The sequence below is a fragment of the Eleginops maclovinus genome, chromosome 4, assembly GCF_036324505.1.
Source record: "Eleginops maclovinus isolate JMC-PN-2008 ecotype Puerto Natales chromosome 4, JC_Emac_rtc_rv5, whole genome shotgun sequence".
Classification (NCBI taxonomy): Eukaryota; Metazoa; Chordata; class Actinopteri; order Perciformes; family Eleginopidae; genus Eleginops; species Eleginops maclovinus.
Genome location: NC_086352.1, coordinates 31,933,589 through 31,961,215, shown reverse-complemented (window position 1 = coordinate 31,961,215; position 27,627 = coordinate 31,933,589). Strand labels below are relative to the sequence as shown.

General features: G+C 39.1%; 1 protein-coding gene across 1 annotated transcript in view; it reads right to left on the bottom strand.

Annotated features, from left to right (window-relative positions):
- The window catches only part of si:ch211-186j3.6 (neural-cadherin), a 357,101-nt gene that overhangs the window by 57,716 nt on the left and 271,758 nt on the right, over positions 1–27,627 (bottom strand). Inside the window, 4 exon segments of the mRNA XM_063881691.1 lie at positions 2,146–2,326; positions 7,926–8,049; positions 9,254–9,381; positions 15,498–15,625. Of these exon segments, the coding sequence (XP_063737761.1) occupies positions 2,146–2,326; positions 7,926–8,049; positions 9,254–9,381; positions 15,498–15,625 (561 nt within the window).

Genomic DNA, 27,627 nt, shown 5'->3' with positions numbered 1-27,627 from the left:
TTACAATACACGATTGGCATCTTAACCCCAAAGCTATGGAGACAGCCCATAAAAAGGGACTGTTTTTGCTCTTTCCTTTCCAGCCAGGCTTTGTTTTCATGGGCTCCAGAATGTAATCCAGATAAATCACAGTCTGCATGTTGCCAAAAGCCTCAATGTGCCCCTAGTTGGTCATTGGCTCCACAGCTTGTTGCTTTTTCGAAGACATGAATCAGCTCATGGATATGGGGAGTGATTCATTCACATTTTCTCCATTCATCTGTTTTGAAAAAGAGTCATGTCACGGAGCGTCACCCTGCGGTACAAGGCGAGAACCAAACAAGCCTGGAAAGCCTGGCAGAGAGTGCTGCAGTCATCAGAAAGCATCTCTGGAGGTGTTTGGCTCAATCTGGAAGATGTGTACAAGGGGCGAGGCAGGAGACTCATTAAAGATCCCATCTCAGCCCAACAACAGCCTCTACCAACTGCTGCAGTCATGCAGACGCCTCCACAGCCATAAGGCCAACACAGAGAAGCTCATTTAAACCACTTTTTGTATGGATACAGTCAAGTCGTCGAGTATGACATGAATAACACAGCAGTAATGAAGAATGCTCTAAGAAAAAAAGGCTAGTTCCATTTATAAGCATGAATGTACAAATAGAGTACATCTCACCTGCATACAGGATGCCATGAAGGATATTGTTATTCTATACAGCATACAATGTGTACAAAGATTAATAAATGCATTGCCAAGGCCGTTTCCATAATGTTAAGGTGATGCTTGTATCTGCCCGGATTAAATCTGACATGATCTTCCTTGGTCTATGCTTCACTCTTCGGCCAAGTTCCATGACACTCTAGGCAACCGTTTTTTATGCAATTCTGCTGAAAAAACTAAACAAGAAACCAACAAGCCAGAGAAAACATATTCTCAGAGTTCCTCGTGGTTGGTAATACCATGTCTGTAGTCCATTGTTCCTTCATTACGATTTTAAGTTACATGATTGCATTTATAGGGACATTTGCAACTAATTCATGTCTATATTTCATACAGCATTGAAGACTGATGGCATTCCAGAAGCTCTAAAAGAAATAGCATTCGAAATTAGATATCTTTGGTTTCGACATCTTTAAAAGGAATACTTAACTCACATGATTACCATACATTAATCATCCCATACTACCTTGAAATTTAAAGAAACGTTTTTGTGCACATTGGTTTAAGAATGACCATTGTTTGACAACTGTTTGCAAACTTTCAAACATTCATTCATGAGGTCTAATCTCATTTATGCATTAACTGATATATTTTTCTCTAAAACCTTACATTTCTAAACACTAAAACGTACAAACAGCATGAGTAGCGTGCATGTGCAAGCGTGAGTTTAACACCTCCCAAATGTACAGCAATCATTTAAGACTAAGAAGAATGAAGTTTTCTTCAAGTGTTCAAGCTTGCATGGATTGAGAATTTGATGGTAAAATGAAATTCTTTTGTTACATGAAACTGTACGTGTTGTTTAGCTAATAACCTGAAGCTAGGGCATATTATTCTGTGACAAATCCCATAAATTAAAATGAAGTCATTTTAATGTAAAACCTAAATTATTATGGTAATCTTCAGGTTCATATTTGTATTATGCTTTCTACTGTGAAATGTTTACATGATTTAATGTTCAAAATGGTCTTTATATTTCGGTTTGGTTTGATTGGTCAACTGCTTAGAGATAAGTCCGAAATGTCCCTCCCCTTAGCACATCATGTACAATGTGTTGGTGCTAGCCATCACAAGCAGTAACAGCAGTAACAAGTGTTACTGTTTGTGATGTACTGTAATTATATAACTGAATTTAACAAAGGACTCCAATGGAGACGTTTTAACACCTTACAGGAAAGGGAAAACTCCAAAAAGCATTAAAAGTGCCTCTGTAATTCTGGGTGATAGCTAAACTACATCTTCTGGTTTAAGAAGTTCAAACCTTACTCCTTCCCTCCACTTTGATTAATTACACATTACGCCTTGGTTTATATTCTGTGACTCACCATGGTCTCTACTGATCTTTCCGCTATGCATGGATGGTTTTGTTTTGTTGCTGATGGTACAATCCACCACACATTTGATGAATCCCTTTAAAGCATAGGTCCAAAAAAAGTTTGGCTTACCCTCTTCGCATTGGTGGCCGGTGTATCCCGGCACACACTGGCAGCTGAAAGAGCCCCACTCGCCGTGACAGCGTCCCCGGTGGCCACAGGACGGATACCCCATGTTGACACAGCTGCTGTCGGTGGTCAGACAGCCGGGCGAGCTGGAGTTGGAGTCAGCCGGTGAGCCCAGATCGTAGAGCTGCATGGAGGAGATAAAGGAGAGGAGATGGAAGGGAGGAAAGAGAAAAAGTAAAGTTGAGAAGAGGAGTAGGGAGTTGTCGATAAACAGTTTGTAGCAAAAAAACAGGAAGGAGACAAAAAAGCAAAGCGACAGCAGAGAAAGGGATTGAAGAAGACACAGGAAAGACAGGTGGGGGGTAAGTAGCCAGAGGGGGAGTCAAGAGTTTGAAAAGAAGAAAAGGAAAGTCAAACACATAGACACTGAAACAAATCAGGAAAGAAACTTCTGAACGTGTTGAAGGACATGCGCTCAGGGAACAGTGTCGCCTGCTCTGCTTTTCTACCCTAATCCAACTTTCTCTACACCCTCTTTATTCCCGCAGTGATGAAACCAAACAAAACCTCTGACAGGCAGACGGCGTGGCGGACTGCACGGTAAACTGAAAGGGTGAGGGAACCTTGAACAACTACATTTGTGTCCCTCACAAAATCAAGCCATAAAAGACATTAATATGATGAATCCCCACTCTGCCGAACCAAACTTTACGAGTTCTGTTGGTGCTTCGGCGAAGACGTAGGAAGGAGCGCAAAGGATCGTAAAGTCTGACAGTGAGTCATGCTGCCAGGGAGTTGCTGATTGGCTCTGACCTCCAGCGAAGAGGCATGTTGCCGGTGGCTGACATTTAAAGCTCCTCTGTTTGGTTTTTTGGACCGATCACGTTTGCCAAGAACTGAAACGCAGACATCAGCAATCAATGAGTGAAAGACACATCAGGGTGTCTGGGATTGATTTGACTGCCCATCTGTGTCACCGTGGTGTGTGTTGGAGCAAAAAACTGTGACTGATATACGATTTGAATGCAAAAATACACCTGCTTGAGCTTAAATTATCAATTATGGCAGCAGCCGAGATAAACATCACACCCACACTGAGACACTGTAGGCTGCTGAGATTAATTCCAGGTGTTGGGGATAAAAATGGAACAGGAAGTGAATGAAAAATTCTACACAACTGGGAGTGCTATGCAGAAAGTGGGGTGATATGATGGAGAGCAATACACATACACAAAAGATTGATGCCACCCAAAGAGCACAACATTTGAATGTCAGAATAACATCGTTTTAAAAATATATTTTTTAATAATTTGAGCTAACACTAATGCTATGTGGTATGGTGTTATACCCAGGTGCCGGGTCTATATACTACATGTTGGGAGACATCCTAACTTTGATTCCATGTGTGAATGATGAACCCTTCTTTCCTCAACCATGACAGCAGTAACTCTTCTGGGATTTTGCACAACATTTTGAAGCCAGCCTTGAGGAATTAGCTTCAACAGAAGCATTAGGGCTGGGTTCAGTAATTTGTGCAAGTTTGTGAATGTTTTAATGGACTTTGGTTTGTGCAAGGGGAATGGTCATTGCCACAAAGTTGTAAGAACAATAATACTGTCCTTCCAATTGAGAACCGATTCCAAATTATCCGATACATTGGAACAGCCCTCCGAGCTTATCAATTCCTTTAATTGAAGGCGGCACATTTTATAGACAAAACAAAGATGTCAAACTCATGTGCTTACGTGTCTCTAGCTGAATACTAGGCATATTATGGCAGAGAGAAAGAAACTGTACAAATATTGCACATATTCTCTCATGTAATACATTGTCGTTGATGCCATAAAGCTGTTTTGGCCCACGCTTCTTCGACTAAGATTTAATTGATTGAAGCCATAAAAAATATGACGGATTAGCAGGGTGAATAATGACAGTGGTGTCAATTCAATTGCATATTTTTTTCCCCCACTACTGTAGCGTTTGACAGTAAAGATTCCCCTTACTAAGAATTATCGCAATGGCGATGGCGATATGTTTAGTTACTGGTGGTCAGGGTTTGCAGGGTAACTTTAAATTAATTCCATAACAATTACTGGCTTCCTTTATTATAAAAAAAGAACTAATGAACCAAAAAAAGAGAAAATTATAAACCAAATTCAGGCAATAGGTGTATAGATACACACTTAAAGTATTAGCCTACAGAACAGTACAGCTTAAGATAAGATGTACTTATTGATCCCAAATTTGGATTTTTTTTACAAAGAACAAATAGAATCTGACCCTTTTACAACAAACACAATATGCTTTTATTATTTTCCTACTGTAGCGTAAGAGCACCCACAGCATGTGCTTTTTAATATATCAATCTCGTATTGTAACATTGTAATCCTGCTAATAAACACTATTTTAACACTTTTGAACAATAATCTGATTACTCCTTTTTTATGCAATTGTAAGGGAATACAGTCACATTTTTGTGTATCCTTATAATGTATCCTATCACATGTAATCCGTGACTCCCCAAGCCTACAGCTGGTTCAACCATCATCATCATGTTACATTTAATGGGAAATTTAATGAACAATGTTTCTTTCCATTTTTGGAATCAACAAGAAAAGACTTGGTTTTTAGCAGCATACTGAAAGATGCAGAAAGGCACACCTAAGTACATGTTTTTATCTTTCATACGTTCCTCACATTGTGCAGCTCTAGTTTCTGCCATTTTAATGTGATATAACCCCTATAGGCTCTAATTTTCCATACAGCGTTCACATGTTTCACATTGGTTTAAGAATGCATTCAAGCTTTCTGTTGAGAAATATTTCAAATATAACCTCACTTAAGAATTGCTAGCTTTCAAAATACCATTAGCACAACCCCTGTAACTGCAAAAACTGCCATAATTAAAAAATGGAGTGACAGTTTTGTCAAAACAAGTGGAGAACTTGAAGCGGTAATGTTAAACTGAGAGCTGAAGGGAGAGAATAATGACAGGAAAAGGATGGAGAGTTAAAAAAAAGTTGATGGGGAATGACAGCCAGAAGGAAAAGACCCGGAATATAAACACAATAATAGATATCTAATGTTTACCCCGTATCTAACTTTAGTTTACTTTCTTCTCCATACTACACTGTTTCCATACAGCCCATGACAATTTGATAGGTTTGAAGGGAGGCAACATACTGACATGCTGTTTGGCTTCAAAAGAGAAACATACTAAAAAATAGACACTTTGTCTGCCAGAAACACACACTTACACATGCAGAAACACTGACAGTAGACAAGGACTGATACCTTATTGCGGGATGAAGCAATATAAAAAGCATAATTATCATCATCATTATACACTAAACACATACAGTATAGAAACAAAGCTCCAGACAGGACACTTATCACAATGCAAAACATACACTGTGGTGGAAGAAGTTTTCAGATCCTTTACTTTACACCACATACAAAGCACTACTGCAATCGTATTTAGTGAAGTAACAAAAGTATAACAAGCAACACAATTATGAAACAGTGTTAATTGTGCAGTAAAATGTTCCCTCTGTCATTGTATTACTACGAAGTGCGATAATTTTGGACACATTTTACTCCTGAATGAATGTGCAGAAGGATGTTCTTATTTTCACTTCTGAAAACTGTTGGGTATCTACAGCAATGCATCACGGTCTATGAAATCACCACAAGTTAAAATCTTAGTGTCACTTGTTTTTAAATATGATGCACACATGCATAATTTATCTTTCAGTTTTCCAGATATATTTGATGAGCAATAAAAGGTAGGGAAGGATAATTGTGAAAAGTAATAAAAGGAAATGATAAGAAAAGCAATGCTAAATGAAACTAAATTATTATCAGCAAAAAGTATTTTTCCCATCGTCAGTGTTTCACTATCATATGTGATGTTCATCGATCCATGTTACTACTGTATTAATGTGCATGTTGCATTTGAATGTTGCATATGTTTAAAGTTGTACCTTTTTGTATACTGTTGAGTACTTCAATCTAAGATATGCTTTAAAATCATGAAATCATATGTTTATAACCTTTTGTGGCTGTCGTGAGAACCAAATACCTCTAAAAGGTAAACTTTTCACAAGCTCAGAAAAACTGTTTTCATCTTTTTTTGCTGATCAGCAAGATTTTTTATATATAATCACACATGTACATTAGTCCTCCAGTCTCCTACATACGTTCACTGACTAGAAAAGGCATGACAAAAGCTTTGCTGAAAAGTAATAATGAGAGTTGATAAGAACAACAACACCGCTGAATGAAGACAGAAAGAGAACAAAAGTAAAAGCCATACAATGCCGGAACACGTCCATCAACATTATTAATCATCAGTACGCCTACTGTTGCTTGGTCTTTGGAGATTTATTATCCTCGCGTCCGCCCACACGCATCATGCAGATTTCTCTCATTAGTACATAGCGTTCAGGCAGCCTCCCGCTAAGTCTGCAGCTAAGGTGCACCTCAGCAAGCAGCAGGAGAAACACACATGCTTTAATACCCCCCCTCTAGAGATTCAACATCCTAATAGAGCTTTAAATGTGGATGGATAAATTAGATGGTTCTGGACTGTAACTGCCCTTCTGTGTGGATTTTGCATGTTCTCCCCGTGCCTGCGTGGGTTTTTCTCTGGGTGCTTCATTTTCCTCCCACATTACAAGACAGTAAAGACATGCAGGTTCAGTTAATTTGTGAATCGAACGTAGGTGTCAATGTAAATGATTGTCTGTCTCTATGGCTACATTCACATTACAGGGCTTTATGCTCATTTTCTGTTCCCGTGCATCACAGATCTGCGGAAGAGGATTAGGGCCACATAAAAAAAAACATTTTGATATTTGAATTGACTTTAATCTGGGAATTATCTGATAAAACTCAGTACTCAAATCTTTTTTTTACTTTTGTTAACATTCCAAAATGTTTTTCTTGTGTGGCCCGTATGGATCAGTTCACATTCATGATTAAAGTGAAAGAAATCTCACACGAAGCAGCAGTAGCTCACTTTGTAGGAGCTTTGGGAACTGAGGGATCGACTGTGTTGTGATTAGTCAACCGCTTAAAGATGTCCCGCACCTTAGCCTGACATATCTTTAGTGGGTTGGAGAAAAACTCACTCTGGAGCGAGATTTTGTATTATAGCTTCTGCAGACCATTTACATGACAAAAGCCCACAAGCCTATATAAGACACTACCGGAAAGAGAAAACCCCAAAAAGCATAATAGGGCCTCTTTAACTGAATCAAACAGGATAGGTGTTAGGGCAGCCTTAGTCACAGGTGTACTTGAGGCCAAAACCAAAAAATAAAGCAGAAAATATGCATAATTTGAGGTTTGAGAAGGGAGCGTGTGCATGCAGAAATGCTTTGGGTTTGCTTGGGTTGGGCTCTAATTGTCATGGTTGAGTGTCAGAGCATTGGAAAGTTACTTGAAAGGGTCGGCTTTAAGTCAGACTGGGCCGGAGTGGGTACGTTTTTATTCCATTTCACCCTTGGAGGGCACGTGTGTAATATAGGAAAGCGCTTTAAAGGTTACAGTTAAAAGCATAAAGAAAACATCTCTTACAAGGGTACTGTGAATGTTGAAACCTCTTATTAAACCATTTACCAGCTATAGTGCAGACATGAGTTTGTGTGTTGTTGTACAGGTGTGTGTGTGTGTGTGTGTGTGTGTGTGTGTGTGTGTGTGTGTGTGTGTGTGTGTGTGTGTGTGTGTGTGTGTGTGTGTGTGTGTGTGTGTGTGTGTGTGTGTTTGTCGTTGAGTGTTACCTTGCTGTCCACGATGAGGTTGCGGATACAGCCGGTGAAGTGTTTGTGCTGCAGCTGAGGGTAGACGTATGGGATGTCCTCGTTCACACCGCCTAGCTGCAGCACCTGGCTCATGTTCAGGTGTCTGAAACAAACAGAGGCATGAGCACACAAACATATAACTGGCAATACTGCCAATCATAGCTCAAAGCTCATATAAGACCAAGAAAGGATTGACAATCCAAAGAAGTAACATGTATAAACAAGTGTTGACACATTGGAACTAAATAGGATTTCACAATTCCATTAGAAACACATTAGTAGACATTACTATAGTTTCTAAGCATTTTATTTTAATTTAGTGGTTTAATATCAACATTAAATGAAGCATACATTTTCTTTATAGCTTACTAGAGAACATTAAAAGGTAAAAAATAGGAAGCCCCTTTCTATAAGAAACCATAAGTGTGGGATAAGAGCATAAGTCCATTCACTTTACATCAGCAAAACCACAATATCTTCTCATTATTTTACAAGTATATTACATGGATTGTTTCCCACAGCCCTGTCATGATTGTCACCGTTGTTCGTTATGTTTTCGAATAAACATTCAAACTCTAGGGCTGTTAAGTATTTTATGATTTAGGATTCAAATTCAATTCTAAAAATCATGTATTTATGTTTTGTGAGTAAGATTATTGGTTATATTTACACTTGGTAAATCAATAATAAAAAAAATGGATTTTGTATTTCAAACCACACTTTTTAGATTACATAATTTGTATTTCATACCAAGTAATTTTGAAGTTGTAAAGAATTCCCAGAAAATGTTGTGAATCTTGTGGTATTCCACAATACAGTAAACCAATGCAGAATACATTCTTTACACAATGACCTTTCAAAAAAAGGGCCAATTAGGGCCAGCAATAAGAGAAAAACAATGAGATGATGAAGATTATTAAAGATGAATCGTCGGGAATAAATTGGTACTTTAGTTAATGCCGAACAGAAGTAGTTTAAATGACATTCTAAGCATAATGTTTATTATTATTAAACTGATGTTCTTATCCAACGCAACTTACATAATGTTGTGATAATACATTTCAGTACTACAGCATTCAAAAAATTTTTTTTAATTAGGTTTGATGACCATGGTGGTTTGTGTTTGTAATTAAGCTTTTTTCCTATCTTTACAACTTTATTCTAACAGTTCAAACCAAATGAAATATCCCTCTTATTCATTTTTCCCCATTTTGCTTGGCCCTGTCACTGTAATGATGCCGGATAAAAAGCACATGGACTAACGTTGACACACTCTAGGATGCGGTGTTAGGGTTTGTTGTGTGTACCTGTCAGTGTTGGGTGTAACGCCGGTCACTTCACAGGAGGAATGGTCCTCGGTGGTCAACCAGCTGCCCAGTCCCTCCATCTCCATCACCGCTGCGCCTGAACAGCGATCCAGGGTGAATCGCACTTCCTGAAAAAAAGCACACAGACAAAGCACGTGCAGTATAAAACTAATGCTGAGAGAAACCAAATACGTTATTTACGCCCCTATTCCTCTGCATTAGTGAACCTCCTGTTGCTGTAAAGTACTCTTTAGGCATTAAAGTGGGAGCTGCCTCTCTGACTCTCATTTCTGACATTAGTGCATATTACTGTGATGCTGCCTGCCATGTCTCCTGGCACAAATAAAAAAACAACCCTTCACATCTTAAGCCTGCATGTTCCAATAAACCAGTACAGCAAGAACGTTGAGCAAGACGCCATGACAACCTATTTCCAGAGTTATTTATTTTGTCCAACATTCATGTGACAAAGAAGAAAATAACACATGCTCACCTCATCTTTTAGGACACATGTTATGTGTTTATGTCTTTCACAAACAGTACATTACGGCTCACACTAGGATCACACAAGAGGTATCACGTAATGTAAACTCAACCGTAACGGAATACATTTTTTCAAAAGATTGGGAAATGTTGTTTTTAAGGGAATTTAATTAATTGTTTGCCCCAATGGGTACTTCTTTAATAAAAATGGCACCAGGATGATCACAATTTCTATAAACCAAACCCGGTGTATTCAATTACAGCCATTAGAACTGTGTTAAATCACATTGCTTTGAATGTTATGATTCACGTTTCTGATAAAAGCGTTCATAATTGTTGTCAAAGTCCAAAGACACGTTGTCCTATTGTTAAAGGTGGACTCAATGAATGTCATCAGCCTCAATGATGTAGACACAGCAGGGGACTGCTACACCTGTATGTTTTATCATCTATTCACACGGTTGATCACGAAAGAATGGACACAGGGCAGCAAAACAGAAATCGGGTTACATTGTATGAAGACACCTTAATGTTTGCATCCTGTCTGAAACCTAAAATGTTGTTTTCTTTGTGTTGACAAGGTAAAGTTTCACTTTCACTCAAGAAACGCTGCGAGGCTGTATCAGAAAAGAGAATGCAGCCCAAGATATGGATCATCTTAGCCAATGTTGCCCACCCACTCCATGATACGCTGGTCGGGTATCTTCCGTGGAAAACTCATTCTACCAAGATGCACCACCAAGCGCTACAGAAAGTCTTTTCTGGCTGTTGCCATCCGACTGTTTAACTCTTAAACGCTGGGACGTGACTTGTCTCTTTTATTCGACATTTAACTTACATTTCTTATTTCTTCTTATGTTTAAATCTTTTATCTTATTTATTCTTAATTGGAACAACTGTCATGAAAACCAATTCCCTCCAGGGATTATTAAAGCATTTCTAATTTTGATTCTGATTTCCTCCAACATATATATTTTCTTTAACAAACCATGTCATTTTGAAACATATCCGTTTTAGTCAGTTTTAAAATGTGTTGGGTGTTGTTTTCAAACCTTGACTTTAACAATGTAATAGATGCAGTATGGCCCATCTGGCACATTACAAATAGTGGTGATAACGTCAATTTAATTGGCGAAAACATATTTAAATGTGTTGCCAAAGAGCAGAAGTTGCAACGTTTATGCTCATTAATCAGTGTATGACATTGACCCTGTGCCAGTTTTGATCAAAGTTCAGTATTTATACTCTACATACTGTAATGCTACATAGACATGATTTATTAACATACTGGGCCAGGAACATTTGTGTGAACGCCACCTGTTCATGAGTAGGTGCACAAGATCTGATCATTGCCATAATTGAATACCTCTGCCAAAGTCAGTCCCGTGAGATGGGAGGCAGGGGGTTATGACTGTAAAAGGACATAAAGATGAGAATATTTTAGGGCCATGTTACACTGTCGGGAACAACTGAGGATGTCCCCCTAGACGCGACTTTAGGACCCTGAAACAGCTGTCGGTGTATTGTGATAACAGATACTGAACTAGATAATTTGCCTTTCCAAAACATACAAAAAATAAATAAATAAAATTGACATCACTTGCAGGTTTTTATTGTATTACTTTATCAGTTGAAATTACATGCATGATCCACCTCATGCTTTTAATTTAGCTTTAAAACCAGCATCAACAGGAGGCAAATGTGTCAGGAAACAGCAGCTAATACATACAGTACCTGCTGTGCTAGCTAATTGCTCAGTAGCGTCAATTAGCTTGATGATGTCACATCAAAAGTCATTGTTTACTAGATAAACAATTTACATAATGTTTACAACAATATGCAAAAGACTAGTTCTTGACCACACTCACAAAAATTCGAGTTGGTAAAGTAATTTCCGATCCATGCTAAACATCCTTGTATTCCTGCTACAGCAGCTCTGTCCTTTCCTAACCAGGTCACACAACCAGGTTTGATAAGCTGCTGCTTACTATTCAGGACAAATGAATACATTCACATGTGACTCAGAATAAAACCATTGTGATGCAGAATAATCCCCATTTTAATAACATAGGTCTCAATGAACTATTGTTTCCATGCAATTCACAATAAAGCTGTTGTATTACCTAAAGTCACAGTGCCGTTATGAATGCTTATCGCTGAGGTCATTCTCAATACTAAGCAAATGTGCTCTGTTTGCACATCTCAATGTAAAACTACACATATTCTTTTATTTAACAAAGAGGAATGGAACTGGTGTGTTTCTGTCACTGTGTGGTACTGAACACTTAGTAATGGACGCAAATTACAAGCACATTTCAGTGACTAATGGCAGTGCAAGGTTCCTGATGGCGTTATTAAAATTAGAATGGCACTCAGAGAGCATAGAGCTCCGCCAAGGCCAATGGTGCATTCACATGCCCCTATGAGAAAGCCTTTATTTTAACTCGAGTGGTCCTCTTCTGCGTCGGGACGAGTTTCCAGTAAGGGTTCAGAAAGTCCGGCTGCTTTTTTAGCTCAGAGTGAAAACATGAGTCTTGAAGCTAGCTGGGTTGCATTAAAAAAGGATCACTGACAGACTCCTTGATATTTAAAAAGTATAAGGCAGCGGTTATGTGCAAGTCCTTGGAGGTGAAGAGCTCCGGGCAGTCCTCGGTGAAGTGAAGATTAGCTTAATTTCCCTCTGATTTAATTCCCTTGAAATGATCCTAAGTAGAGAATGTCAAAAGGGGGTCATTGCAATAATTCATGTCACACTCACCGCTATTGTCTCCCTCTGCACTTTAAACTGCAGAAGGTCCTGCAATACTAAATCACCAACTTACATCCTTTCCATTTGGGTCCCTAACAATTGTATCGAATAGGATGGCATTGGAACCATAAGGGTGATATTTATTACATGAAATAATTGCGTTTTGAAATGTTTGGCAGTATCAACATATTATAACTCCAGGGTTGGGAAGCTCAGTAGCTGTTTTTTTTTTTAAAGTTACCACAGTCAACATTTATTTTTGGACTATCAACTTAAGATTTAAGGCTCAGTCACACATTAACATACCACCCTGACTTCTATCCTATGCGAAGGAAGGAGCGAAAAAAACTCTAGCTTCCGGTGGCTAAGCTAATTTGCATTTTTGTTGCTTCTCGCACAGTTCAACTTTGGACAACTTTCAGGCAAATACCGCCTCAGCATGCATGACTGTACCCAGTGGTGTTAATACAACTGTGCACAGAAAAGGACCAACACTAGTTCATAGAAATGGTTTGCGAGAGTTTGCTTGTGTGAAACTGAACCACAGCAGCAAACTTTCAATCAGGTCTGCACATATCTAACAAATGGAGAGGTTCTTAACATCCTCACTGCTTTTTGGAATATAACATTAGTTGTCAATTGGAATGGTAATCATGTTATGCATTTTATTTTCTCCTGGGAGGAAGTCTTTACTCTGAATGACAGATTGAGAGCAATTGTAGCAAATGAACTGTGATGGAAACTTCCGGAGCAATGGAGACAAAACTCAGAGAGACACAGGAGAGCTGGAACTTGGCAAACACTGAAGGTTTATTATGAAGTTAACGGCCGGAGAATTGACAAGACAAAACCATTTGCTGCAGCCACGAGTTGACAGAGCGGTTGCCCGACCAATTCTGAAGAACTGTATAATCAACATTCCTGACCAGTGAGACTAGACGAATGCAGACCCTGACTCTAACTAGAGCTGTCGCACATGGAAAAGAATGTGCGACAGGGAAACTATGTTCAAGATAAGATCTAGACGTCCCTGAACAATAAACTATCTCATGGTAGCTTGTGCTCGGTCATAGACTGGCAACAACAATGCGCCCAAGCTGCCCATCCTTACGGGAGATTACAGCACCCTATGCCTTGGGAACGCAGACAGAGGAAGGAGAAGATGATGAAGTGTGTCAAAGGTTAACTACCTGAAGAGGTGCCCCTTAACCCCAAAATAAGTTTATTGCATAAGTATCCAGAAGAATTTGCCACCTCTAAAAGTGTGAGATCTTTATTGAATATATGTTTTTTGGAGGCTAAACGTTGTTTAGCCTGTGTATGGAAAACGGAAACAACTTTTGTCATAGCACAATGACTGAAGGGAATATGCTTTTACTTTGCTCTGGAGAAGATAAGTTACACAACAAAAAACAAGCTAGACAAGTTTTGGAAGATCTGGAGTATATTCTGTTATTTTCTTGAACGTAGTAATATTGATATAGATGGCTGGAAAGATGAAGGACTGAAAACTGAGCCAGCGTGTTTTTTTTTAAGAAGGTGTAATACTTTACCTTAACTGCTCATTTCCTGTATGTGTATTGCAGTGATGAATGGGAGTATGTCAGTGTGGTATATGCCATATACAATTATGTGCATGGGGTGCTGGTTCAGATCCATCAGTTGGATCATGGGTTGAACACCACTACCACTCTACTGTATGTCCTGAATACCTTTTTTGTTAGTTTGCTTTTTTATGTGCCTTGGGGTCGTGTTGTTGTGTGTTTGTAAAATGAACAAAATGTTTTAATAAATAAATGTTAAAAAAAGCCAAAAATGCCCTAACACTAACAATGATCAAAAGTCACACTGCCACTTTGTTTCTATTGTTTTTTTACCAGTGGAGAGTGCAATTTAAAACAGTGGCATATTGCATGGATTCATTTTATATTCAATACGTAGCAATAACAGTACATAGCAGGCGATAACATGTACAATCAAGTTAAATATTAAACACTACAGGAAGATTGTGTAAAAAACAAGGTTTTGGATGAATTTTTTAGATATTTTTTAACAAATATTATTTATTCTTGTATCTTTTTACAATTAACTTTCTGTCACTAGTGTTTTTGATTCACCAAAACATACTTGATAGACTTCTCTTTGGACAATTCTGTGTTTCCTGCCCACTGCAAAAACTCTGTACAACAATTCCCCTCTGGCTGGCAGACAACTCACTGCTCCATAGCCTCTCTGTGAACCTGACTTAACATGCACTCCTTCACACTTAACATTGCAGATTACAAATATTGTTATTGCCTGTACATTTATATATTTCATTTTTATTCATTCTCATTCATTTTTATTTTTACTTTATTTTAATTTTTTTACTTCTAATTATTTGTATTTGTTTTGCTTCTCTTTGTATTTCACTGCTGCAATGCAAACATTTCCCAGTTTGGGATAAATAAAGTACTTCTGATTCTGATTCTGATTCCCTAGCGATTGGGCATTGGTGGCAAAAGGGAATTGACTTGGGAACCAGAACGTCAGTGGTTCAAGACCCCGAAAGACCAAGTGCTACCGAGATGTCCCTGAGCAAGGCACCATTCCCTAAACTGCTCCTCGGGTGCCGTACATAATGGCAGACCACTGCTCCTAACTTTAGGATGGGTCAAATGCAGAATGTAAATTTCCCCTCCACTAAGGGTTCGTTCTCTTCTTCTTTTTTTCTTTCTTGGCCATTCTATTGACTCTTGGGTTATTTCAACTGCCTCTACGTTTCTGGAGGACAGGGCTGTTGAGCAGGGTAATTCTATGAATGCATTTTGATTATCCTGCAACCTTTGTTGAGACTTCTTCACAAGGGGATCTGTGAAGGTTAGCATTTGATTCTAGTGGTGAAATAAGGATGTAAAAGTAAAGAAAGAAAAAAATAAAAGTGAATCTGCCAGTATAGCTCAGTATAAATATACGTATTAGCTAAGTAGCTAAATAAATAGCAATTTGTGTGAAGTGGGTGAAGCGTCCAACCTTGCTGTTGCTGCGGACATCCAGCCGATGCCACCGCCGGTCTGCCACGTTCACGTTGCCTGGCAACTGTAGCACCACCGTGCCAGAGCCGTGGTTGATTTTCAAGGTGGGGGTCCCATCTATTAGCTCTAGATGGGGAGAGAGAAAGACAAAGACAAGGAGGGTTGTTGAGGGGTGAGATTACTTTGAAACCATTATTGAGTTTTGAGAGGCGCCATCAACAGTTTGGGTCTGAAGCTGTTGACAACCATGATTCTCGTCTCTGAAACAACATTGATGGACTGATACATGACAAACAATGAAGTAGTGTGTGAAGTGAAATACCACTGAGTGCACACAGCCAGCGGGGTTTATAAATATATAAATTGGTAGATATTATCTCTGGATATTAGCTGTAATGAGGATTATTGCACAGGGCTTGTTCTTTTTTTCCTCACATCTCCTAGTCGTTAACAAACAGCACACACAAGTTATTACATTCTATTTTCTGACTTACTCAAATGGGAAATTAAAAGTTAATGAAGTGGTTAAGACTGCTTGTGTGCTCGGCACCATATGTAAGGAATTTTGGGAACCAACCAGCGTTGGCAATCCATCATCGTGCATGCTGATGTTCAAAAGTTCATGCAGACACTGAACACTAAGCATCTTTGTTTCTTTATACTGTGGTGCTGCAGTGACTTCACGCTACATTGGCTTGTATTTATAGACTATCGGAACTGAGACAGCTTTCTAAATGTCAGTCTCTGGACTCCTCCACTTGTTTCCTTGGAGTGTTTAACATTTCTCCTGGGTCTATTCTTATCAGTTCAAATGGATAAAAGTTAGTGTAATTGTTTTCTTCTTCCCATTTTGTCTTTCTGCCATGTCTGCCTGATGCAATCGGAAAGGGGTGAGGTGTATGTAATGGGTTATCACTGGGTCATTGTTGGTGATTGTGGGTGTGCTGTGTGGAGGTGTGTCTATGTCACAGGGTAAATAAAATATCCGGTGAACCTGCTGATCATTAGTTTTGTTTGTCACGGAAAGGGGGGAAGTATAGGGAGCCAACAATTCTGTTACCTGCAACCTACCGCTATGCTACGTAATATATCGTTATGCTTTGCATCATATTATATTGCAGCTGAAGTTTCAACAAATGGAAATATACACAGTTTTTGACTACGGCTCCTTTGTATGGATACAGCAAAGGACCTCCCTGCATTAGTCCTTCAGCAGCCACATTTTTTGTTGGTGGATCGTCAATCGCTTTGTTGTGCTTGTCTATCCTAACCTCATGCAGCTCGTTAAAAGGGCCCTATAATACTCATTTCCAGTTTAATATTGGTGCTGTACATATTATACTGTGAAATGTCTCCATGCTTTAATGTTCAGAAAGCTCTATTTTCTCATACTGCCTGTGCTGCAGCACCTCTTTTCACCCTCTTTCAGAAACCAGAGCCCAGTCTGCTCTGATTGGCTAGCTGAGAAGTGCGAGTGTTAAATTCAAGATTATCATCAAAGCATATACACTAACTATGGTGTAGTTATGCAATGGATGAACTTAGGTCACAGGTCCCTCAACAGTGCAATTATAAGACATATTCATAAAAAATAAATACAATTGTCAAACAAATATAAATAAATAAAAATAGTGCAAGCTCAGGTGTCAAATAGCGATGTCACATTACAGAAGCGACAAATGGGTCTAATGGAGACGTTTCAGGCAGGGTGGGAGTGTGTGGAAAAGATATTTTTGCTTTTTGCTTTTGCTGATCATTTACATGAACAAAACCCTATAAAACACACTATAGGAAAGGAAAAACAACAAAATAGATTGATGTGTTTGCATTTTATTCAGGAATAAAACCAACTGTGAAGGCAATAAGTGTCCAAAAAAGGTTGGAATTATGCTGTATTGAAATAATGGCGTATGTCAAGATTGGGGTTGTCTCTGTTGGCTGTATTTAATTAAAAAACAATAAAAGGAACAATGAGCTTTTGCACATGAACTGTAACGGCCTAATTTTCCCCACTACCACCCTGAAGCTACACTCCTACACACCAACTGTGGGAATTAGGGATTTAGTTTCCTACAGAGTTATGTTACATTTCAGGCTCCCATTTGGCACTCTCCTGGTTAACTCCTATTCCTGTGGTTTGAACCGGAATTATAATTAACACTGAGACAAAACTCCCGTGTAAATTTCGCTAGCTTGTGCTCTATGACATTGGTCTCCGTGCTTCAGTCAGTAGAAGTTGGACGTGGAAAGAAGCTGAAAAGAATCAAAATCCCCTCTCGCTGCTCTTCACTCCGCCGTGAGTCTGACTTCAGCGGAGTTTTCGTCATCTCTCTCGCTGCGTCTCTCGCAATGTCAGTCTGTCTATCAGCCCCCTTTCATCTCGTGTCTCTCCCCTTTACCTCCTGCCTTGCTGCGCTCTTTCATTAAATTCTTCACTGCAACTGACATTTATACATTGTGCTGCTTTCAAATAAACGCTTTCAACTGACATTTTTGCTTTTTACTGTCCCTTTGTGAACCCACCGTTTTCAATCAGATGCATGGATTTTCTAATGTTTGTGGGTCACAATGTTATCATTGCAGTTGTTATCAGCCAATTATATGCCTGTGGTTATCGCCACCATACTAATGTGTCAGTATACTCGCCTCACTGAATTTCCCCCTTCTCAGTTACACTGCAAGATAGACACGACCATGCAGTAACTCTCAGAACTATGGTGATGTTAAAAGGTGCTTTAATCATATCAACAGGGTGAAACTGAAAATATAGTACATCATTTTGTGAATATATGTGTATATAATCTTATATCAAGTTATATTGAACTCAACTTCAGCACGTACACCATTGTGCAATTTGGAACTATTGCTTTATTTATTAAGTTTACGAATATGGTAAAAAAAAACACCAGCTGAGAGCAACACAATACCAATTATATATCCACTTCAACCATTTCAATTCTGGGAACTTACTGTGAAGGGAATAGAATACGAGTCCTTGAAAGGAAATGATGTAAGGTTATTTAACATCTGTGACTATACGAGAAGTACCAATTGATATTTTCGGACCTAATTCAATAAATTACGTCAAATTCATAAATCTCTATCAAAACCAACTCTCAAAGGAGGAGGAAATTGTTTGTAATTGCTAGTGGTACTACATTTCCGATCTGGACTGTGACATCATTTGGGCCATCAAGACTCTTCCTCTTTGACTTTTGGAGACATCTGTAAGGCAGCATATAATTATTTTTGAGCTTAATAAACTACCCAGTATGAACACTTCTATAGCTACAGCAGATTGCGTATAGACCTCTTAGGACCCAAGAACCCGATGATCCCGGTCGTTTTGAATAGACAGTCGCTCCATTTTTTGTTTATGCAACACTGAGCAACTTCCATAGGTAATGCCTTCTCAATGCCTGACTATGAAAGAAGAATGGCACAGGATGTACAGACATCTGCTTCAAAGGAGCACACATGCCACTTTAGGGTCATTCAGACTGACTTCATGTCACAGAGGAACAACAATCAGATGCCCAGACACTCCATTATGGCGAGTGAAAAGCAGGAGTTACTCAAGAACATACTAAATAATTGCCAGGGCCCAAACAGTCAGACGGGCCAAACTGCACCTACTATACTGAAACTGAAACTAAAAAACGTCTGGTTGCGAAACTAAAGTCTAACGTTATTAAGGTTAAGGAAACAAAAGTATTTGGTGATGTTAAGAAAAACAAGTGGTTTGGGTTAAAATAGCTAGCTTTGTATAGTGAAGGTAATATTAAATTGTAAACAAGGACAACTGATACCCTGTGTTTCTCACTTTTATACTATGATACCTGACCTGGGCCTTTCCTCCGAACATAACTACTACATCCCTTAAAGGTCGGTGTGACCTTGTTGTATTCCTTCTTTTAATGATCAACCATGGGAATAAATAATAAAACCTACTAGTTTGTATAGCCATGACCCACATACATGAAGCTGATAACCACCAATAATACCCATTTATGAAGCAAAATGGGTCAATGATTTCATGTCATGAATATCTTCACCTTGAGCTAAAAGAAATGAGATGTTGTTGAATACATGCTGCTCTTCTCTAATTGCCTTGTCAAGGCTGTGATGAGTGCACCATACTTCATTATGCTCTTGTATAAGTAAAAGAAAAGTCTAAAAGCTGAAGCCCTGGCAATGCCATTTTTCAAACTGCAGATAGTGCAAGTTTGCTGTTAGCCTTCCTCTAAACCCATTTACTTGCAAGTTAGCTTCAGCTTTAGAGTGGAATTTCCAATTAATTTGGATATATTGGTCTCAGCCAGACAATTGACCAATATGAACAGGGTAAATTCAATATATCTTTTCATTCCAAAGCCCCCATACTATATTTATAAATTGTCGCCTTGAGGTTATACCACGCGCATATTGGTAACCATTCCAGACTCTTATACTATCCCACCTGTCATTCAATTTACATTCTTCAGGTTGCGCCCTCCCCAATCATAGGGGAATTTATCCTTTCTTAAATCTAGATGTATGCTAATACTATTAAGCCAAATACTCTTTTGTTATTGTTATATTGTTGGGCGATGGATGCTTTTATCCAAAGCATCTTGCAAACACATCAATACTGTAGACATGCCTACAGGAGCAATTTTGTAGTAAAAGGCTCCCTTTTATGTTAATTTTCAGGTTTTGTATTTAGTGTCTCTACTGGGACATGTTTACATGCTTTAATGTTAAAAACGCATTATGTTTCTCATACTGCCTGTACTGCAGGACCTCTTTTCACCCCCTGTCTTAAACCACACCCCATTCTGCTCTGATTAGTTAGTTGGCCGGCTCTGTTGTGAATGGTCAACCACTTAGAGATGTGCTTAGCCTATCTAGTACAATGTGTTGGATCACTAGCCAATAGAAGTGCAAGTGTTACATAACTTTGTCAGTATCTCACTATGGAAGGAAGTAAGGGACTTTAGCCTTTGTAGACCATTTACATGCACCAACAACTTTATAACACAGTACAGGAAAGGCGAAACCCCAACAAGCAAAATAGGGTCTCTTTGAGTATATTGCCTTCGTTGACATATTCACTGCAGGTACTGGGTATTAAACACCTCTGATTGGCGGATGCCTATTTACCAACAGTTCCCCAAAATATCAAAGGTGTGAGTACGACAAGAACCAATATCCTGGCACAAAATGTAATCCATATGAATGCATACATGAATGTGTGTAAATGGAGGGACACGTGTGGGCTAGGCTAGGCAATATGTGAAACCAGGTAAAAGGTAGATTGACCCAAACGATCGAGTGGCAGGGCCTTCTGGTAAAGACTGACGTGACATTTTCCCCAGAGTTGAAGAGAGACTTCAGAGGTCTTGAGGGAGAAGAGTGGAGAAGTGAAGCAATGAGAAGAGAGCTGTAGGAGTGAGAAGTAAGGCAAGGATGAAAAAGAAGAGTAGAGGCTTACAGAGGAAAGATTAGGAGCCAGTGTGATTGAGCACAAAGCTGGGATGAAGGCCATGTTACAAGATGGCAGATGTCAGGTGGGATGATGGACTGTGAGGTACATAAATGACAAATGAACAAGACAGACTCCCATAAGGGAGAAACGGAAGGTGATGAGTAGAGAAGAACATGGCAGATCAAAGAGAGGACACAAAGAGAGCATTTATGGAGAAAAGACAAAGAATTGGAGTTCAGGATATGCTGCACCCATCTAACCTTGTCAAAGGAGCAAGATTCAAGTGTTTTCTTTGAGTTATCTTATTGATGTTTTGATAATGGGCTGGACAGGCAAACATTATTAAAAGCTGTTTTAATTGTTGTGTTAAATTACAGCTGGCATTTTGCACTGGCTGCTTCTGATACACAAAATGCATTGTAAAGTGACAGTAGGATTGACAATGCCATTCGCTCTTAGCCAACATGACTAAAGGGAAAGTCTTTTTTGGGTGGATTTTCTAGCACTTCTGCTGAGAACTGATATAGCTCAGACAAAAAGGCAAGATTTCTCGTTTTATAGCCAAATCATATATAGGAATCTAGAAAAAAACAAGAGAAGAGGCTTGTAACATTATTTGAGCTGGGCACTTTTGGTTTGTGAGGAAAAAAAGGGCAACGTGATTGGATGTGATCAATTTGTCACTACGCTGTGAAAGGGATATATCTGTTAAAGGTGCAAAAGAGAATTTTGGTGGAAAAGAGGGAACCGGTATAAGATCTCACAACGCACCCTGAGTTTAGGTATTGAATTTGTATCAGGAGAATAAAGTCAGAATGGTGCATGCCAGTCATTAACAACACACAACGCATTTAATTGTTCCATTTTCCATATAAGAAAATCTAATATTTACTGGAGTTTTGCTAGATAGATTAAAACATATACCATATATGCATAATTTGGGTCAAATACTAGAGCTTGTTGGTAGGAAATCCGACGAATATTAAAAGTAAAGTGGGCCAGAACCAAGACTTAGCAATGTTGGAGTCCGTCCATCCGTTGACATGGAAAGACAGTAGAACAGACATTGAACTTTTAGCTGTTGTCGTGTGACTAGTTCAAAAGTCAGTTTATACGGACATTTTATGAAATGCTACATGATCATAGTGCTATGTTCAACAGCAATGTCTGTTCTTCCCGCACCCTTTTATTTATATGCTCCTGCCTTTCCATGGTTGTGTCATTGTTCTAATAACGCCATACAAATTGTGTAATATTGGTATAAAAACAGGGTGCAACATTGTAATATGTGTAGTATGGGTATAACATGGATGTATCATGGCTGTGTTAAGAGTGCAACATAGTTTTAACATGGGGGATCTTGGGAAATAGAAAGTGTTACTTGGAAAATAAAAGTCTTATTTGGAAAACAAGCATGAAATTGTATCATTTTTAGACTATGAAATAACAATGTATCCATTGACCAAATATTTACGTGCTTGCCCATCTACGGGTAAAGAGAATGGATGTATCGCCAGCCTGATTTGTAGAGATGTGTTTCACTGTGAAAGAGAACTACTGAACATCCTACAGCCTTATAGCAGCATTAACACACACGTGTCATTGTTTCTGCGGCATGATGACTGCTGAACTTGTCTTTTGTTGCTTTGGTTAAGATAAATGGAAGTGTAGTGTGTGAAAGAGCTCCACAGAGACAGACCTATGGAAATGGATAAAAGAAAGGCTAGCTCTTTGGACAGTGTAGCTGGGAGTGCAGGAGGCTGGCCGGCCAAATGGGAACATCTTCATTGGGGCGCGCCCTTTTAAATGTTCATGGTGTACTAGGGTTAGGACAAGACTTTGCTCTTAAAGGGCACATCCACACCACCAGGCTTCATTTCTGCCGCTCATACGTAATTCATTTCCTCCTACTCTGACACAGACGAGAGGGAGGGAGAGTAAAAATGCATGCTCTGTGCGTACGGAGAGCTTGAACTCCCACAGAGTTGGGGGGCTCTTAAATATGAAAAATGTCCTCCTCCTCTGACGGCCTGATGATAGGAGTCAAACCGAGAGCATATGAACTGCATAAACAGCATTACAAATCCCACTGCTACACACATCCAACACACACACACAGTCACATATAAACTGATGCCCACAGAAGTTAGCCTGTGTACGAATCAGCAGGCGATGCAGCGAGTGCAGAGCAGAGACCTTCTTGAATAAACGATCTGTCAGCTTGCAAGCCAGCCCCGCAGCCGACGCATATTGGATCTCTGCATCCAGCAGCAGCTCCTATTTGAAAGCCATTGCAGTGCTAAGCTGGGGGGTACTGCTACAAAACAGCTCTTTGGAAAGTGAATGTGATGCCAAAGTGAATCTGTGTTTGTGTGTGCTGTTGCTCGCTAGATATACAACTATATGAAGTGATAAGAATATGTTCCTTTTGGTGCAAGGGAAGAGTTGGTAAACACACACACCCAAGCCCGTATCTGACTCCCCTAAAGACAAAGCCTTTTTCTATTCTGTAGGGGGGTTGTAATTACACACATTTAATTTGTCTTGTTAATTTGTCTATTGATTGGACAAGTGCTGGCCTCTGGCTTGTAGTCTTTGCATGCATATGTGTGTGTGTGTGTGTGTGTGTGTGTGTGTGTGTGTGTGTGTGTGTGTGTGTGTGTGTGTGTGTGTGTGTGTGTGTGTGTGTGTGTGTGTGTGTGTGTGTGTGTGAGAAGGAGATAGAGAGGCTAGTCCTGTGTGTTTGATGGAGCACCTGCGAGCAACGCCGCCAGTCACGCTTGTCATGTACTGTTGAACACGCCGGACACAAATCATTACGGTGACAATCAATTTGACTAATACAGCTGAAGTCAAAGTGTGGCCGCACTGGTGATCAGGCCAGGCAGTGATGATGCTAAGTGAGCCAGTTATAGTGCATGTGCTACCAAGAGTATTGATGAAACTGGTGATATCTGACAACCTGCGGAAGCGCAGGACTTGAAGAAATTAATTAATGTCTTACTATTTGGTACAGCACTAAAGAAATGTGACCGCCTTCTTAAGAACTACCAATTTTGTGTCCAGTAAAACGTTTCAATGTGTCACTGTGTATACCATCCACTGTTGGGAGTTGCAGAGTTCATGACGACAAACAAGCTTTTTCCCATCTGGTCATACAGGCAAGATTATGGTACACTTGGAACATGCCTTCATGGTGACAAGTTGGTCAGGTGTGCATCACCATTGATAACGGGATTAACAAAATAGTAGTGAGCCTGCAAGTGGATGAGATTACAGTCATTAAAATACAATAGAGTAATATAATAATGAGGATGATGATGATGATGATAAATAAAACAATAACAATAATACAATTTATTTGTATAGCACCTTTCATGCACAAAGCAGCCCAAAGTGCTTTACAGAACAAGAAGAAAACACAACAACAATATTAGAAATAAATAGACAATCTAAAGCATCAACAGTGATTCTAATGAAATTCCCTTGAAGGGAAGCTGACAAGAAATTTAAAAAAGTCTGTTCTTCTCTGACTGCAGGTCTTCTGCCTGTACCTTTCAGTTTGGTAGTTACCCTCGCAACCCACTGGTAAAATAATAATAATGTTAAAGCAGTGTACAGGTGACCGTGTGTGTGTATTAAGTATTTATAGAAATATCTAAAGCATATGTTATGCCATTAAACAATTGTGTTAGAGTTCATTTCCATTTTTGCTAAGATCTGTAGAAACTATATTATAATTGGTTTTGTGACAAACTATAATAATAATTGTAAATAAATCCATCGAATCCAAGTCTTTGTTCTTGGAGAGAAGCGTGAAAGACTCCTGTATATAGGGTGTTTCACATTTTTCAAGAAGTTTGTGAGCAGTTTGTGATTCAGTGGGAAGGGGTAGGGGCTGTCTAGGGAGAGCTTAATTTCCCTGCTCACCAGCTGATCAGCGAGCCGCCCACCAGGTGAGGATCCAGACAGGAGATGATTGAGACAGTGCTGGAGCAGGAGCGAGCCAAAAAACTGAAAAAAATTGAGCAAAAATATCTGCCCAGAACCAGTTCCCCCTCAGAAAGGGTATTTAGCCCCAGTGGGAATATACAGACACATGCCACCAGGCATCTTTCAAGCCAGAAGCCGTGGACAGGCCTGTGTTTTTGGAACAAAACCTCTAGATACAGACACAGGTACACAGAGTGTGTGTGAATGTTATTGTTCTGCAGAGCGGTTAGTCACGGTGACAGCCCGGACCCCTGCGCTTCACACACGGTGCCATTTGTATTCAACCGCTTTTAAAGGACTTGTTGTCACGCAGAAAAAGCACACATGCATTTTGTTGTTTTAAAAATGTCTTACCTATTGAAAACACCTTGTGTTGCCTTGAGCTGTGTATTTTAAAACATTCTTTGTTGAGCCGGAGCTGTATAGAAGTATGCCACAGCATGCAGGCTCACATCACACTTACAGCATGCCATTATTTATGATCATTCAAATCCTTCAAAAACATATGTGTGCAATTGTTTGGTTTGAATAAATGTTTTTTTTCCAATTGTACTTGGCGGCGATTATCCTTTGTTTCTTGTATGAATGCTCAAAATGTTTCCAATGAAAACACCAATGAATAAAAAGAGACATATTAATACCACCACTAGATGATCATACTGCTTTTATGTAAAAAAGTTTCCTAAAAATGCAAACATCAAAGAATTGAATTTAGCTTTTTTGAAGTATTTTAGTATAAAAAAAATTGAGATATATATTGTATTTTGCAATACAGACTTAAACTATTGCCACAATATTAATAAGTCATAATGCCCAGAGGTGCATCAAATGATCAATAATGTAACAGAAGTAGACATCACAAGGTTTGAAACATGGCATTTAGAGCAGTAATAGGGCAGCATTCAATTATTTACTATTTTAAGACATATGCAGTAATGTCTACCTGAGACTCAATAATTTAGACACATTAATACTTTTCAAGGATAGAAGAAAAACATTCATATGTCCTAATTTAGGACCTGCACAAGTAATTTAATGCAGTCAACAAATTTGATGAGCTATACATCTGACTGGGTGGTGACAATCTTTCCTTCACTCTCTGATTGTAACAGAGGTATAAATACACCCTGTATATATATTACAGATCAGATCATCCCCTGAGGCGGAGACAGGTGGCAGTGACAGTGTCAGACAGGTGACGGGGCAGTGAGGACAGTGCCACACTTGTCAAAAATGAAATGTCAAAAGCTAAGCAAGAGGAAGTGTTCACTGTGTTTTCACCGTAAATAAACCCGGAGAAAGTGACGCATATTGCATTTCCCTCAACTTAATCCTATTTTGACACAAGCTGGACACTGGGTTCAATATCCGGGTATCTTTTTTTTATTCTTCTAGCTCAACAGCAAGCCTCATAATGAAAAAGGTCTCGGTTATAGAGTGACAGCCGTTCATATATTCGATATAGGTGAGCCTGGTGGTGGCGAAGCAGCTTGTGCATGTGTTGTTATTAGCGGCACAATTAAATGGCTGTTATGCCTATTTTATGATAATGACTGGGTACATTAGTATGCTAACACATACAGTATTTGCTGTAATGGTTGGTTGCATATCTACTTCATGGTGGTTTTACAGTTAATATAGCCATCACAGTACAGCGTGAAAAGTGACTGGCACATTGTGGTTGTTTGTATCAAAGGTTGTGTTAATAAATGAAAACTGTGACCTAATATATTCGTCAATGACCTTTTGATGCATGACTTAAATTATAAGATGGCGAGACTACAATGTCACTCAACATTAACTGTGATGATGTTAACATGCAATGTTGTTGACTGAAAAAGATAAGACCGAAATGTAATTAAAACATTTGAGTTCTCAATAAAAAGGTGGCAGAGCTTTCCTATTTTAAAAAATATATACTGAATTAATTTGGGTTTTCCTCGACTAAAACAAAAGTTTGCACTTATTTGTCATTCTGTTTGTCCTCATCATTGTACGTCTGTAGGGACTTGGCTTTGGAACTGGAGGGTCACCAGTTCAAGTCCCAAAACAGACCATAGTATGGAGTGTGGTCTGGCACATGGAGAGGTGCCAGTTCACCTCCTGGGCACTGCTGTGGTGCCCTTGAGCAAGGCACTCAACTGCTCTCTGGGTGTTGTGCAATAGATGTTAAATGCAGAGGTCACATTTCCCTGTGGGTGCTGGGTACAGTTCTGGTGGACTTTTGTTTTAGATGATAGAAAATACAACATACGATAAAGGGTTACAAGGACAGTTGATACAAGAGTAAGACTAATGTAATAGCTTAAAACAATGAACACTACTCTCACTACTCTTGAATAACAGGACCGGTGTTTTTCAATGAAGATACATGTTTTTTTTTAACTGCAGCCCTGTTGTTCCTGGGTATTCGGATGATCTTTATGTATGAAAATGTGCAACAAGAGCTTATCTTGGAACAAACTGTCAACCAAGATGGTTGACCTAAATTCAAAGACATTTTTGGTTTCACAAATGAATAAACAATAATTACATTTTGGAGAGAGTAAAATAATTAAATGGAACCTGCATGTACACCAGAGGTCGGTTTAGTTATGTGTATTGTTGTGCCCTTTACCAATTCAAACACACGCTACACCAGCTCCGTGTATAACCATGTAATCTCTTT